General features: G+C 39.1%; 1 protein-coding gene across 1 annotated transcript; it reads left to right on the plus strand.

Moving 5' to 3' along the window:
• SERPINE3 (serpin family E member 3) lies at positions 1–16289 on the plus strand. Its single transcript, XM_026710375.2, has 9 exons — positions 1–284; positions 968–1261; positions 2758–2991; positions 4058–4249; positions 6315–6513; positions 6971–7071; positions 8315–8401; positions 10300–10383; positions 14220–16289. The coding sequence occupies exons 2-9, from the start codon at positions 1003–1005 to the stop codon at positions 14261–14263; spliced, it is 1200 nt and encodes a 399-aa protein (XP_026566160.2). The 5' UTR covers positions 1–284; positions 968–1002; the 3' UTR covers positions 14264–16289.

The following is a 16289-nucleotide window of genomic DNA, read 5'->3' on the forward strand; positions in this document are numbered from 1 at the left end:
GGTCACACGCCTCCTGAGGCTTGAATGGTGCTTGCTGGCTCCCTCAGTACCTGGCTGGGATTTGCTGTACTTCTTTGCCTGGCTCCCTACAGGAATTTGGTTGGGGTGGTACAGACATCACCAACAGAGTCCACACTCATTGGGCGTCTTTTGCAGCAGGGGTCTTATGACTAAGACCCCCAACTGGTTATATAGTGTGGAGAAGAGGTTACACCTATAATGGACATAGGTCTAAAATTAAGCACAAGAGAAGGACCCAGCAATACACTCAACTTTATCTGACAGTAAGTAAACCGTAGGAGTTTTGTATCCTAAAATCACAGAATTCCACAATTCTGTGATTCTTTTCTGGAGAAAAAGGCACAGATAGTGGTAAGCATGAGTGGAAGATGCTGAAACAAATGTAAATGTATTATTTTTGGATACTATACTTCGATAGTATGCTTTGCTTTTGGCCTAAAGTATTTAATAATACACATTAATATTTGAGATACATATTGCAACATAGCTAAAAAAAAAATCTTATTTGCGTTTTCCTTTGCTACAGATTTTGATACATTGTAGAGGGCAGTCTATTTTATCACGTTTACCAAGGACTACTCATAAATATCACCTTTCATATATTTTCTAAATTGTTATTATTAATAAATATGTTTATAATACTTTTACCTGAAAGTCTTTCAGACAGATTTATAGAATAGTATAAATGAAATAGTATAAATGAAAGTTTTTAAAAACATGATAAAGGAAGATGGGATGAGGAGGGAAAAGGAAAAAGGCAGCCCATGCAAGATTTGGACACAAATCTCCAAACCCACAGTTATTATCTTCCCAATGTATATGGTGAGATTGCCCACCTGGTCTGCAACGCATCTCTCATACAGGCAGTTCCCTTAACAGAGACAGGAGGAATTTTACTATTCTAAATATTATCTCTGAAATGGGCTATTCCTATTGCTTGTTGCAGGAAAAGCTACTTTGGTAGCCCAGCCTTCTGCCTTCATGCTGTCTCTTTCCATCACCTCCTTTCTTCTGTTATTCTGTGTCCTGAAGACTGGAAGCTGTGAGAACTATAATGATCTGAAAAACCTGGAAACAGAGTTTGCCCTCACCCTTTACCAAAAGCTAGCAGAACATAACAATAGAACAAATCTTGTCATCTCACCAGCAAGCATTTCTTTTTCTTTGGGACTTTTGCAATTTGGAGCTCGTGGAAAAACCTTTGGACAACTGGAACATGCTTTGGGATACAGCTTTCGCGGTAAGGAATCTTTGGAGACATTAGTATTTAAGGAACACTGCATGCCGTTGTAAAATCTGTCATTTTTCTCCACTGCCAAAATCATATAAAGCAAAACTGAATGCCCTTCGAACCTATGCCCATGTTAGTTTTCATGACTTTGTTTTTTTGCAACGTCTTGTCCTTTCAAAATTGGCTAGTAACAAAGGGTTACTTCTTAAACATTCGGCTTTGGTGTGCGACAGATTTTTCCCCCCACTCTTCGTTAAATCATGAAAAAAGAGTTTTCCTTGTAGAAACGTGCCACTGAAAGCTTTGATGGGAAACTTACCCAAGGACTTCCAACAACTGGAGAGGATCGTTTAAATCTAGTAGATTGCAGAGAGTCAATAGACTCTTACACCCAGAAGAGCCAAGAGCACTAACTAGGAGGACGCAGAATTATTATACAGGATCACAAATAAAAAGAGATTTGGCATATGCATCGACGTAATGTTAATTGCAATTGCTTTACAACTAATGAGTATAGGGAAATAAACAGAAAGTCAGGGTAGTTTTAAAGATGCAGCTCCTTTTGAAATGCAGACAGCACAAATGCTTGCTTTCATCCACAAAAACACTAAACTCTTAACCGTTGTTCTAATGGTTTGACTCAGCCTACTGTTCAGGTAGCAAGATACTAGGAGGAAAGAAATGATAAGGTTGATGTTAATTAGCAGCTTTGACAGTGTTTTCAAAAGCTCATGATTTCTGATATGAATTTGGTTTCAAAGTCAATTCAATGTGACTTACAATAAATGCTAGTTTTCCCATGGCAAATTTCCCCCTTAAATATTTCCTCCTCAAAGCAAATATAGAAAATAACAAGCAAATATGCATCTCCTTATTCTTTGTAACTTCTTAGTCATGGAAGCTTCAAAGACTTGAGACAGAGATGGAACGGTTGACAACTGATGGATCAAGGTGTGTTTAAATGCAAAGGGGATGAAGAATGCTAGGGAGATAGACTCAATCCTCTCTTCTTCACCTCCACTTATGCTTCCCACCTCTTCCCCATTTGTTCTGGGCAAATTTGGGGAGCGCACTTTAGAGAGAAGAACCAGAGGAAGATTGTTGAAGGAGCAGATATCCAATGTAGCCATTGTGTATGAACTGGGGGCAATGTGAGACAAGACCAGAAATGGTATTTATTGGCTCTCTAACAGAGTCATCTAAATTCTAGCAAAACAGAACTTGGCTAGTTGTGCAGTGTATGTTTCTAGCATCTACTCTTGGTTCTAGTTCAACTCCTTCATTGGTCGGATTGCTACAATGCTTTGGGGGGGGGGGGTGGAAAGCAGGGATATCAGAAGCTACAGGGAGAAGAGGGACACAGTATAAGCCACTATTATCCCCTCCTACAGTATGACCTTCCAAAGGTCATGGAGGGGGCAATTCACATTGAACGGCGTGACTTTGTATTGTTATGATTCCTTCCCCCTTGACTACCATAATACCAGGACATTTCTTCTTCTTAGATGAGAACATCCAGAACTTCTTGCACACAGCCTACGAAGGAGGAATTAATTCCAACCAAAGTACTATGGTTCACTTGGCATGTACCCTCTTTGTTCAAACTGGGATGCAGCTTTCACCTCAATTCATTCAGCAGGCTGCGTGGTGGGGAAATAACACCGTGCAGCCAACAAACTTCGGCGATCCTAACAGGACCGAAGCACAAATTAGGGAATGGATTACCCAGAATACAGGAGGTAAGCATTTGGTAACCCCATTGTTCTTTTTTTGCCCCTTTGCAATGCACATACTTTGCACCAGCCTTTTTGAGACACTCAAGCACAACATAGCAAATGTGTAGGCAAACGACATTTGAATTTGCTCGCTAACTTTCCCCCCCTAACTTTCCTCTTTGGGCCTGCAACCTGCTGAGACCAACAAAGACTGGCACGAACCTTAGGGCAGAAAGGCATTGAAATATTTTATTGCTATGCCTTGGCTGTCTCCGGCTGAACCAAGAAACTCAAAATTTGAGAGCCATAAATCCTGCAAGCAAAGGTGTAATCTTCTCCACAGCCTCTGTTCATATAATTCTGCTGGACGTTCACAGGCAAGGCAATGTTTGACATCCAAGTCAAACATGGTTTTGATGAGAACAGTACAGCCTACATGGCACAGAAGGCAGATTATCATAGAGTTGTTGGAAGTACAAATGACACTGATCAGTCCTAATTTCCAGTAGAGTACTTCATTTATGTTTGAAGAACAACAAAAAAATTGTCCTTTATTTGTTGTACATTTCTTCACTTATGTCCTGGATCTGAGGACAGAGACTGCTTCCAAAAACTAAATCAGTGATAGAGTACTCCAGGTTTAGTCCTTGCTATTTTCAGCTAAAACATCTGGAGAAAATTAGGAGATGGAGCATCCTATAGTATATAAACCTAATTGTTTGCCTAACCTTCTGTTTAGAGAATTGATTAGGGAAGAATCAGGGGTTTGACAGCTCTCCAGAAACATCAAGATAAAGATTAGATTCTTTTTCTGCTGTCTGACGTGTTCGTGGCTTTGCTTGGTTCTGCTAGACTTTCCAGTGGCGGTTTGCACTAGCTGTCTAGTGCATCTGGATAGTAAGAGTTTTTTTTTTCCAGGTTACATTTAAGAGGCCATGAATTTGCCATCAAATTCTTCTTTGTTAAATCCTAAAAGCACATAAAGTTGTTACTGTTTCTGAGTTAACATTTCAAACAGAGAATAAACGTGTTACATTCCTCTCTGTTACTAGATTTCACTCTTTTGCCCTCTGCCTTTTTAACGTTACAGAAGCAAGCTGCCTTTCCCTGGACACGACTGAGTCTCCCCTTAACCAGTTAGCCCTGGTAAGCACCATGAACTTCAGAAGCACGTGGCAAAGGAAATTCACTTTCACACACACTCAGGCTTTGTCCTTTACCACTCCAGATGGCAACACCTTGAAAGTGCCTACCATGTATCTTCGAGCGGAAGTCAACTATGGTAAGGAGAACAACAAAGAGCTTTTTCTATACAGACAAGTTTCAATCATGACAGAGAGAAAGAAACTAGAGAACCAGCATAGTATTAAGAAACCAGGAAGAATCAGGTTCAAGTCCACCCACAGCCAAAGAAGGTCACTGGGTGATTTTGAGTCACTCTCTGTCTGTCCAACCAACCTTACGGAGCTGTTGTTGCATGGAATAACGGGAGACGGAGCATTGTGTTCACTGCTTCAAACTCCTGAAAGAACACAAGTTGTAAATCAAACTCACATAAAGTCAAGTAAACAAGGAACCTCAGAGAATATGCAGTAGTGATAGAAATTACTCTGAATTCTCTGCACTTGGGGAAGCTCGCATAGCAACGACTGCATGTCAAATGCAGCTAGTCAAACAGTCCTAAACTGTTAAAATGTCATGTAAGAAAAAGTGGAGAGTAGCACAGTGTTTTCCCTTTTCAGAGAAGTATACAGCCTTCTTGTCAGCTCTTTTGGTGTCGCTTCCAGTTTTCTCCTGCCAGTTGCCATTTAACATCTTTTTAGTTAAAAGCTGGTAATTGCTTCCCACATTCGGCTCATCCAGGCACTCCGGATAGCTAATGACATTTTAAAACACAATGCAAAACATTAAATAGATGATAAATCCAGCTAACTATTAAAACCTTGGTGAAACAACTATATTTTTCCAGATTACCTAAAAAGCAATGGTTCTCAACTACAACAACTTTAAGATGTGAGGGCTTCATCATGTTGGCTGGGCAACTCTGGAAGATGAAGTCCACACAGTTTAAAGCTTCTGAGTTTGAGAAAAAAATTGAACTAAATACTGATACAATGAGAACCCAAGATAGTTTCCAAGATAGTATGTTCCACAGTGTTGCAGGAGAGCAACGCAGGAGAGCAAATGGTAGTTTATGGTGGAAATTATAAGTTTGATGTGCGTTCTGATTTTCATCCTGACCCTAAACTTTCTGTAGTGGTAGTAACATATCCAAAAATCCTGCTTAGCCCAGATTTGCTTACCTAATACATTCATACTATATATGCAGCATGTATGACTGGCACTACTTAAACCTAAATTAGTGTATAATATAGTGACTAAGAAATTGTGGTAGAAAGTAGAAAGCTCTTGATTCCACTTCATTTCTACTGTGGATTCAGTTGGCCACCTTTGATATACAACCCTCTCTTTCCATTCAGTTTCCATATTTGCAATCGAGGAAATATTTCTACTAAATATATAGGACTCTAATGAGGATTTTTGCTGCTACAATACAGCAGTATTTTACTGCTAGTGTAAAAAGTGCCATCTGATTAAATGCAGTTAATGATTTTTAAGAATACCACCCAGTGCATTTCTGTTTGGCATATGTCCATAAATACAAAATGGAAAACCATTTTTCAGATTATTTCTGAACACTCCCAACATATGAAGCATTATTTTAAAATCCAATAAATATGAAAGTAAAGGTCAGTGACAAGAAGTATTGTGGGGGTGGGGGGGAGGCTTTCAGTTTGTTTAGTTGTTTTGGTGTAATTATTAATCAGAAATCTGACTAAAAATGACTTTTCAGAATGGTCAGAGCTAAACAGTTTTGAAATAATGTCAGCGGAACCTCCGTTCCTATCAGTAACTCCAAGACAAGCATAATCTCAAAAGTACCTTTATTAGAATAGCACCTGACACAACTATGGAATTACGAAACTAAAAGTTTCCTGGATTTCCCACAATGTCCCAAACTACAAACCATCCCCTTTTCACTCATCATCACATTACATGAACCAATCCCAAAGTAAGTTCCTTTTTGTTTCTGCGCCACACTCTATGACCTTGAACTAGCAAAAGAATTCTATTTTGTCTACTTAGAACTACTCAATAAAAATCACCCCCCTCCCTCTTTCTCAAGCTATGTGGCAGTGATGAATAAGGATTCCAAAGCTGACACATAAACCCTTATTGAATAGTGTTCTACAGCTGTAATATTACCCCTTAGAAGGTTTTTCTGAAATTACTGAAAATCCTGGTATGTTTGTTAATAGTGTACCACTGGTTTTGTTGACTTGCAGGTGAATTCCTAGTGGGCTCTCTGGATCAGATCAGTGTGGTTGAAATACCTTACCTGGAGGAGAAGGTTAGCATGTTTGTGGTGCTTCCATCCAACAGGAGAACCTCTCTAGCCAGGATCGAGGCTTACCTCTCGGCTCAAGCCTTCTCTCTGTGGTCCAGCACCTTGAGAAAAACAGCAATGGATATCTTTCTCCCTAGGTAAACAATCGATGTACATCCAATTGCTTCAACAAACATGACCGTAGACAAAATGCCATGGCCATGGATATGAAATATGGTTGGAAAGAGAAGAGAACACAGCCATGGTATCTGAATCTGTGCTGCCTAAAATCTGAAGTGTAGAAATCCAGGTATAAGACCTTGGAAAAACTATACAGAAACGATTACAAAAACAAAGGCATGCTTTAAGCCCTAGAAACAGAATAGGAACACACAACATATTCTTGTAAATGCGCAGTGTTCAGGATGGACCATGTGCTCTTGAAATGTTGCTCCATTGCATTTCCCACCATATCTCATTCTTAGACATGCTAAATAGGCTGTTGGGAGGTGAAATTCACTAAGCCCTGGAGAGGCCAGATGTCACCTTGCCCATAGAGGAATTGCACTGAAAACAACACAGCATATTTATAGTGTTCATCTCTCACCTTTCCAGGTTCAAAATCCAAAACCACTTGGATTTAAAGATGATTTTACCTGCATTAGGAATTACAGATATGTTTCAGCAAACTGAAGCCAATTTTAAAGGCATTTCAGGTAAGCATGCCTATACAACTTTTTCAGGTCAAATGCCCTATGCAACTTTGAGGACTTAGGAGTCACAGTGTAAAAATAGGCAGGATCAGAATAAAGAAAGGAAAAAAAGCAGCTAAATTTAATTAAAAAATAAAATAATATGATAATATCTTACATATTTAAAGTTTTCCCTCTTCTGTGATGTTGAAAATTACAATTCATTGGAAACTTTTAGACGATCTTAGGAGCTATATGCATTATGTTAAACTCAAATGATAGATTCTGCTCTGTGGCAGTAATTCATCACAGAAAACCTTCTAATGGGAGTTCTGAATCTATAAAACATGGATTACTTCTGGAACAAGAAGGTACCTTGTACTCTGTCTATTTCTCACAATGCTTAATTTGAGCCTCTGTCACCTAAAATATTTTGCCATTTATCATGGGTAATTTATCCTACAAATGCGTTCCAAAGCTACCTTTTTGTGTGTCTCTACTTGTATGTCTTTACAACCCTCTAATCCCTTTTCATCTGGGTGGAGTTGGGATGACTGAACACAGCTGAGCAGTTACTGGCCGGATGACCTTCCTGATGTCTACACATAGTTCACAGCAGAGATGTTCTCTTTGCACCCTAACAATAGAGAAACATCTGTCACTGCCTAGGATTAAACCCTCAGTCTCCCAAGTGTGAGGAAAGTGTCTTCACTCTAGACCACCACACAGCTCATTCAAAAGCCACAATATTGGTGTAAAAGCGAAAATCCTTCCGTTGAAAAGCCCTTTGTAGATCTTTAGTATAAGGAGAAAGAATAAGTAAAATAGATTAAATTATTTTGGATAAGGATCATTTTTTGTTAAGGATAAGGCAAGGGTAAGGGTGGTCTTTTTAGTAAGGATAGTTTTGTACTGGGGGACTTCTTCAGTCATTTGATGTTGGAAGAGTTAGGGGTGAAAATGTTGACTCAGTTATAATTGCAATTCATGTATTCATTAATGGATGGACTCCACTTCACTGGGGATACGAATTAAATTTATGTATGGCATTCACTTTATAATTTCTGGAAGAAACTTTCTCTTTTCCACAGGCCTTTATTTCATTTTGTTAAATTGTAATACTGATCTGTCTTTGTACATTTTGACTGAGCACTCTGATAGTTGCCTTCTAGTATCTCTGTGACAGAAATCTTTCTTGAGCAGTTTCTTTTTTAAATAAGTTGTTTTGGCTTTGCGCTGGCAAATAATAACTGCTTTTGTTTGCTAGAACAAGGAGGTCTTTATATCTCGGAGGTTGTCCACAAAGCGAAGATTGAAGTGACAGAAAATGGTACAAAAGCCTCAGGCGTTACAGGTAAACTAGAAAGAATTAATGCATGAGTCTGGAAAACAAACAATGGCTTATTAATTAAACAGCATTTCTAACATAAATAGTTCTTTTATAATCCATTTGCTCACAGAAAATTTTAAGAGCTTAACCCAACCTGGTGCCCCATCAAATGTTATTATCAACCATATCATATCATGGCTTGCAGTTTGCTACTTGGTAGCAAACAGGAAGCAAGCTTTCATGCCTATAAAATTTCTCCGTGCTTACATGAAGCTTTATCATTGACAAGTTTGGGATCTCTTTGAAAAACATGTTTTTCATATTGACTTTCCCTAGGCATTAACATTTTTGTTTTGTTTTATCTGCTTTAATTCTATCATGCTGTTTGAATAATTGCTATGATGTACCCTTCAGAATTTCTACAGTGAGAAACAATATACACATAATTATAACAATTCCAAGAATAACAAGAAAATAATTCCCAGTCACCAGGGTCAAACTTGCAGAAAGTTGTACTCTGGAGGGAAGCAAGATGGGGAAAACCATGCTGGAGGTTTTCTTCATCTTGCTTCCATCCAGAAAAGGACCTAATAATTTCAAAGTCATTCAGAAATGGGCTGCAGCAAATTCCAATCAAATAGATTAGGAGTTTTCAGATGGCACTTATTATGGCCTCATTATATACACTATTAGCATTTGAACCCAAAAGGACCAGCAATAGTACTTATTGGCTCTCTAACAGAGTCATCTAAATTCTAGCAATACAGTTCTTGGCTAGTTGTTCAATGCACTTTTCTAATATCTACTCTTGGTTCCAGTTCAACTCTTTAATTTGTAGGACTGTTACAATGCTTTGGGCCCCCCAAAAGCAGGGAAGTTGGAAGGGTACAGGAAGAGGAGGAAGATTGTACAAGCCCTTATTATTCCCTCCTACGGTATGACCTTCTAAAGATTACGGAGGGGACAATTCACACTGACTGGTGTGACTTTGTATCATGATTATGAAAAGGAACAATGCATGTGGACAGATTTAAATTAAATCTAATTTAACAAATGGATATGGACAGACTTAACGAAGTACAGTGCTATGTTGTATCTTATAGGTCTAAACACTGTTTGTGTTTCAGCATTTATTCCTCATAATATATAGCGAGGATATGGCCATTCATGCACATGACAGTTTCACAACCCCCATCAGAAGGGTTTGGGAAAACAGAGTTTTTGGGAAGACCAGATAAGACAACATTGGGGGTGGTGAGGAATCCCTCAAATTAATCCAACCATGGTTTAGTATATGCTATAAGAAGTGATGGATGGAATCAGAGACCAGTTGATGTAGGGCTGGCTTGGAAAGACAAACTAGAATATCTTGGATTGCAAAATTCTGTTACTGATCCAAGTTCTTACTGTCATTAGGACTTAGATATTTTAATTTTCTAGTACAGGTAGTCCTTGACTTACAACAGTTCATTCAGTGATTGTTCATTGTTTACAATGGCACTGGAAACAGTGACTTATGACTGTTTTTCACACTTACGACGATTGCTGCATCCCCATGGTCGTGTGATCAAAATTCTGATGCTTGGCAACTGGTTCATATTTATGACGGTTACAGTGCCTCAGGGTCATTTGATCATCTTTTGTGATCTTCTGAGAAGCAAAGTTAATGGGTAAACCAGACACACTTAATAACCATATTACTAACTTAAAATTGCAATGATTCACTTAACAACTGTGGCAAGAACGGTTGTAAAATGGGGCAAAACTCACTTAACAAATGTCTCACTTAGCAACATAAATTTGGGATTCAGTTGTGGTCGTAAGTTGAGGACTACCTGTATTTGGTTTTACTTTCTGTGAGATGTTTGAAATTGAACAACTGTAAATAAAGCCTGATATTCACCAATTGTTTTACATCACAGCTATGGTGTTGTTAAAAAGATCCAGAGCTCCTGTCTTCAAAGCTGACAGACCTTTTAATTTCATTCTAAGGCAAGCCAGAACAGGTAAACATGGATTATTTTAACTATAAGAAAACAGTATTATGATAGCAAAATATTGCTTTTTTATATGTTAGTAGTTTGACATTTCATAAAGCAAAGTTCTCTATTTTTTTAAACGTATTTGTTAAATTTATATGGGCTCATCTTAAATATTTGGCTCAATTAAAAACAAAATAAAAACAGTCAGCAAAATCTATATATATAAAAGCAAAATACCACTCACAAAAATAATCACAAAATCTCCAGAACCGTAAAGCCTACAAACTTGAAATTTGTCACATATGTTCCTCTGGGCTTCTAGGTGCTCACTAAGAAAAGATTTTTCGAAATGACCATAAGAGCATTAGTGTTTCGTATATTTTTATTAACACGCTCTGATGCTAAGGAGTTCTCCTCCCTCTCCCCACCTGAAAAGAAATCTGTTCCAAATGCAAAACTCAAGCAGAGGAGAGGAATTTCAGTTTTAGTTTTACAGCAGCAACCAGCTTTAGTACAGAACAGTTGAGCTAAGCTACGCCCAGGCTCCTTGTTCACATAGCAAACACTGTTTTAGTTTCCTCAACTCTCTCACACACTGACAGGACGCTAGCCAGATGAATACCAATGGATGCTGGTAGGCAGAGGCAGAATTTTTTCCCTTATTTTTCTCCTCAAAAACTAAGCCCGACCACATAGTTTCATAGTGAAGCACAGGTATCAAGCTACTTATAAATAAAATAGCAGCAGAGCATCAACACCAAGACCTTCAGTCAATACATTAACCATGGGCTCATCTGCACTTCCAGGGCCTCAGGCTTAATAGTGAAGGCCTTGCAAAAAGCTAGCAGTTGTCAGAGTGAGTTTGAGCTGCAGAGAGATCATATTCCTGAGAACACATGACATGACAGAAACACCTCTGTTTCACGTTTGTGAGAAATGTCTCTCTTCCTGGATCCCACTGGGGATCTAACGTGTCCCAAAAACTTTAGAAAAGCAACGTCTAAAACCAGGCATATCCAACCTTAGCAACTTTAAGACCTGTGATGTCAACTCCCAGAATTCCCCACCAGCATGGGTGTTAAAGTCCACAGGTTTTATTGGATACCTCTGATTTAAACTGAGACAATTTCAAAGCGATTAATGTGTTAAACTGATCAATCTGGGTGGCAAAACTCCAAATGACCACTAGGGAATGACAGTGATAGTTTTCTGTTTTCTTTGCAGCTTATTTAGTGGGCATTCATATTTTTTAGCATGCTTATCTGAATTCAATTTTTCTAATTTAATTTATGGGCATCCAAGCATTTTTGCCTCATTCATTTTGCTGAGAATGAATTCATATATGTTATTTTCTTAAAATAGCACTAACAGTTATGAAAGAAAACATGTCAAGGTCTACACTTTCTGCTACAATACTCTCTCCTGCATTGCCTTCTAATTAAGTAAAGTGCTTAATTAGATTTCTTTCATACTGTCAGAAAGGTATCTGTCACTGTCTTCTCAGTGAAGCTTTACTACTCAGGAATGAATAGAAGGAACAGTCTTAAAAAGTACCACTACACGAAAGTGTTGAAAATACCACTACACCAAAGACTAAAGGCCAAACAAAATCAGAGTTTGTCTTTGTTATTATGATATCTGGCTCATTTAAATCGCCACACATTTTTCTGACATTTCTTCCTTTATGTTACATTTTTTTCTCCTCAGGGTATTTTTATGACCCCCTTTTCCTTTTAGTAATTGTAAATTCCAACTGTTCCATTCTAACACTTGTGTTTAAAATATCAGAACTCGCTTTGCAAATTGACTGCCATTTTCCCTATTGACCACAAGCAGAGGGAAGCGATCTGCAAGAAGGCAATATACTGTTGATTTTTACCACTCTTTGTAACTGTGCAGTTGTGAAAATGTTCATCTCTGCACAGCTTAAGACTTAAGTTTAAGCAGGGGTGTGTGTGTGTGTGGGGGAAGAGACCTAACCCATCCTAGCCAATCCACCGTGGGCATTCCTCCCTTGTCACTCCTCCCCCTCTGTTCCTCCCGCACCGCCTCACCCCAGGCAATTCGACAGGAGACAAATTGCCATGGCTGATTCGCCATGTGGAACAATTAGCCACGCGTCCTGGCAGTGGGCCTCTGCCTTCACATGCTGAGGCAGTGGGTCTCTGCCTTCCCATGGACCTGGTGGGCAGAGAGGGCGCAGCAAGGTTCAGGTAGCACCAGGAGGCAGGGGATGTGGCGGTTGCTCTGTAGGATACCTAGGCCGCTCGCTCCTCCCCACTAGCCCTCGGCTTTTTGAGCTACTTTAATTGTCAGCAACAGAGGTGGGTATTCAGCAGGTTCTGACCAGTTCTGGAGAACCGGTAGCGGAAATTCTGAGTATTTGGGGAACTAGCAAATACCATATCTGACTGGAGATTTTACAGTATCCTTCCTCTGCCACGCCCACAGAACCGGTAGTATAAAAATTTTGAATCCCACCACTGGTCAGCAAGGTGATTGTAGAAATTATTTAGATCCTTGCAATTACATCCCTGTTTTAAAAACAAAGTCCAAACAGCCCTCAAGTAAAAGTAACTTCATGTGGCCCTATCATCTTTTTCTACTTTCACAGTTGAAATTGGCATGGTTAGCTAATTGCACGTGCTAAGCACATGATAAAACCCACAGCTTTGCTCTGTGACATTGTATTATAAATATAGAAGATATTACAGTGCTAAGCATTAATGTTTATCTCCAGAAAGTTAAATTGAGTCTTTTAAAATCAGTAGAGTGGTATGCCACAAATAGAATCTGCAGGTTGCTTTCTATTATATTGAGTTTCTCATACAAAATGCTCACATTCAGAACGTTGCTTTTAGCCACAATTATCCAAAGCTATATATCTTATGCTCCAGAACAAATGGTTACGGTATTCAAGGCCAGATAAAGTATCTTAGTGCTTGGGGTAACAAATCTGAGATATTTTTAAATTTCATTTCATTTTTGAAGTGCCCTGTTCTAATCTTTCTTTCTTTCTTTCTTTCTTTCTTTCTTTCTTTCTTTCTTTCTTTCTTTCTTTCTTTCTTTCTTTCTTTCTTTCTTTCTTTCTTTCTTTCCTTCCTTCCTTCCTTCCTTCCTTCCTTCCTTCCTTCCTTCCCTCCCTCCCTCCCTGGCTTGGTGGTTCCTTTCTATTAGCCGTGTTATAAAAAAATAATAGCATTCTGTTATAAAGGCTGTAGACATCTTATTTGTCATCTTCCAATATTACTAACTTCCAACTGTAGTGAATGTGGCTGAGTAATGTGCTGTTTCTCAACATGTTGCTTTCTGTTATATTGAGTTTCTCATACAAAATGTTCACATTCAGAACGTTGCTTTTAGCCACAATTATCCAAAGCTGTATATCTTATGCTCCAGAACAAATGGTAACTTTGAAGATGCATGGATTTCAGCTCCTGGAATTCTTTCTAAGATCGAGAAACACTGCACTAATCGCTTACATAAAAATCATTGTTTAATCAGAAAGCCCTTCTCAACTTGCTGCCTTCCACAGATGTTAGGGCTATATTACCTAACCAAGTCAGCCAGTTAGCAAAGACTATAAAAGAAAAGAAAAAAAACAACCACTGAAGTTCTTACTTTGCTATAAGCCAGGGGTCCCCAACCTCCAGTCCACAGCCCAGTAGTGGTCCATGGCCCATTGGGAACAGGCAGTGAAGTTCCACTTGCACAAGTGGCGCGCATGTACATAAAATCATCCCTTCTCCCCTCCTGCTCCCACTATTGCTGCCAGTCCCCAGAGCCAGGAAGCTTGAGGACTACTGCTATAAGCAATATGTCTAAACGGAGGCTGAACGACATCTTCTTCTTTTTTACAGGTTCAATTCTGTTCATAGGAAGACTTACAAATCCTACACTGTAAACTGAACATTAATCCATCTACTTGTCCACTTTTCCAAAGCCACTGAGGCAATACTATACATATCTAAGTAGCACGTTTGATCTTGGATTTTTTCTTTTCTTTTAATGAACCTGTAATCCCTTGCATTGGGGTGGAGTCAGGGATGACCGAACAGAGCTCAAGCATTTACTGGCCGGATGCCCTTCCTGACACCTACACGGAGTTCACAGCAGACAATTACTGATTGCGCACAGAGAGAGAAATATCTACCGCTACCTAGGATGCAAAGCGCCGCCTCCTAATTTTGAGGCAGCAGCTCCACCTCTAGGCCACCATATATCGCTTACATTTCATCTTGGAATATCCAGAGGAAATTATGAGAACAATAAATTATAATATTTTTTTGAGGGGAGGGAGTGGGTAGCTTCAGTAACCACGAAATGATGACCTGTGATGCAACCAACTTTAATTCAAGCATATTAAAAAGAACGGTGACAGTGGGAAAGAACTGAAGTACAGGCACCAGATACAGGAAGCCTTTTGTATCACCAGTAGGGCTTTCTTTGAACCAGGAAAACACAACTGAACAACTGAATGAAGAAGCATATCCTCACAAGTGGCATCTTTAGCAGCTTATCCAGAAGTTCTTACTTCCGGTTCTGAATGGAGTGCTCCAAAGGTGGGGAGAATACAAGAACATCATTAAAATTAACATTATTAATCCTGCAAAATATTATAGATTCATATTGACAACAAGGATCATGATGTATCTCAATTTACTTCATACGATAAAATGTCTGCCCAGTGTGGAATATTGTGATATTGTATTAGGACCATAATGTTATAAATTGGTATTATATATTGCAATGATACCTGAGATTGTAATGATACTTGCTGACATAAGATTTCATGTAGCAGATTAAAAAAAAACTTTTTCCCAGACATCAATGTCTGTGATGCTCCCAGTCAAACTCCAAATACTGAATTGTGTGGAGATAATATGGAGATATTTCAAGGAGACTGATCCCAGCTATTAGTTAAAGCCTTTACCATTGTCATTGACAGAACAGCAGCCTCCCTCCCTCCCTTATCAAAATAGCCACCTTTTACTCCATATAATAAGCACGCATGTATGTAACCGTGCCAGAAAGAAGCATTATTTGGGGTACAGGTAACAATTTGTCATCTTTTAGACTACTTTGTTCAAAATAAATTTCAACTCCATGTGCTCCAGGGGATTTGAGATAGCTGGGCAAAGTCCATTGTGGGATAAAATAAAATCTTCTATGCACATTTGAATATCTCCAACCTAGAATTATGGAGAATCTTCCTGACAATTGTAAAGGTTTGTCCAGGGGTGGGTTTCTACCAGTTGGCACCTATTCACTTGAACCGGTTGTTAACATGCTAAGCAGTTTGGAGAACTGGTTGTTAGAAGAAATGACTGGCCTAATCCTGTAAGGAAGGCAGGAAGGAAACATTCTGGGGTTGCTTATAGAAACTGCCTCTCTGTTAACTTTATTACATTCTTGGCAGGACTAGACTTCCTGTCTCTGGAACTTCTCTGGAGTTTTTTTCCCCTCCTTTGCTGGTACTTTGCTTGTGTGGAGTGACCTTTCAAAGTTACAAGGGCACTGAAAAAAGTGACTTATGACCCTTTTTCACACTTACGACTGTTGCAGCATCCCCAGTCATGAGAGGCCAGGCGAGGAGATGCTAGCTTCGATGTGAGTGATGTTGAGTTGGCCACGCCCAGCCAATAACATGACCACCAAGCCACACCCACCAACCAAGCCACGCCCACAGAATCAGTTGTTACAAATTTGAATCCCACCCCTGGGTTTGTCTCTGGAAGTTGTGGATGCTCCACCACTGGAGGTTTTTAAGAAGAGATGGACACCCATTTGTCCATAATGGTATAGGGTCTTCTGCTCAAGCAGTGGGACTAGATCTCCAAGACCACTTCCAAGTCTGATATTCTGTATTCTCCTAGTCTTTGTTTTGTTTCCAACTATACTTATTAAAAAACATGGGCTTGTTTACATTA

The sequence above is a fragment of the Pseudonaja textilis genome, chromosome 1 (assembly GCF_049901715.1).
Source record: "Pseudonaja textilis isolate UNSWEBS1 chromosome 1, rPseTex1.2, whole genome shotgun sequence".
Classification (NCBI taxonomy): domain Eukaryota; kingdom Metazoa; phylum Chordata; class Lepidosauria; order Squamata; family Elapidae; genus Pseudonaja; species Pseudonaja textilis.

Bases quoted from the DNA above. Each gene is read 5' to 3' on its own strand.
- SERPINE3 (XM_026710375.2), top strand. From the start codon at position 1,003: ATGCTGTCTCTTTCCATCACCTCCTTTCTTCTGTTATTCTGTGTCCTG. The intron at 2,992-4,057 runs GTAAGCATTTGG...TTAACGTTACAG, and splicing joins GATTACCCAGAATACAGGAG to AAGCAAGCTGCCTTTCCCTG. The intron at 6,514-6,970 runs GTAAACAATCGA...TCACCTTTCCAG, and splicing joins ATGGATATCTTTCTCCCTAG to GTTCAAAATCCAAAACCACT.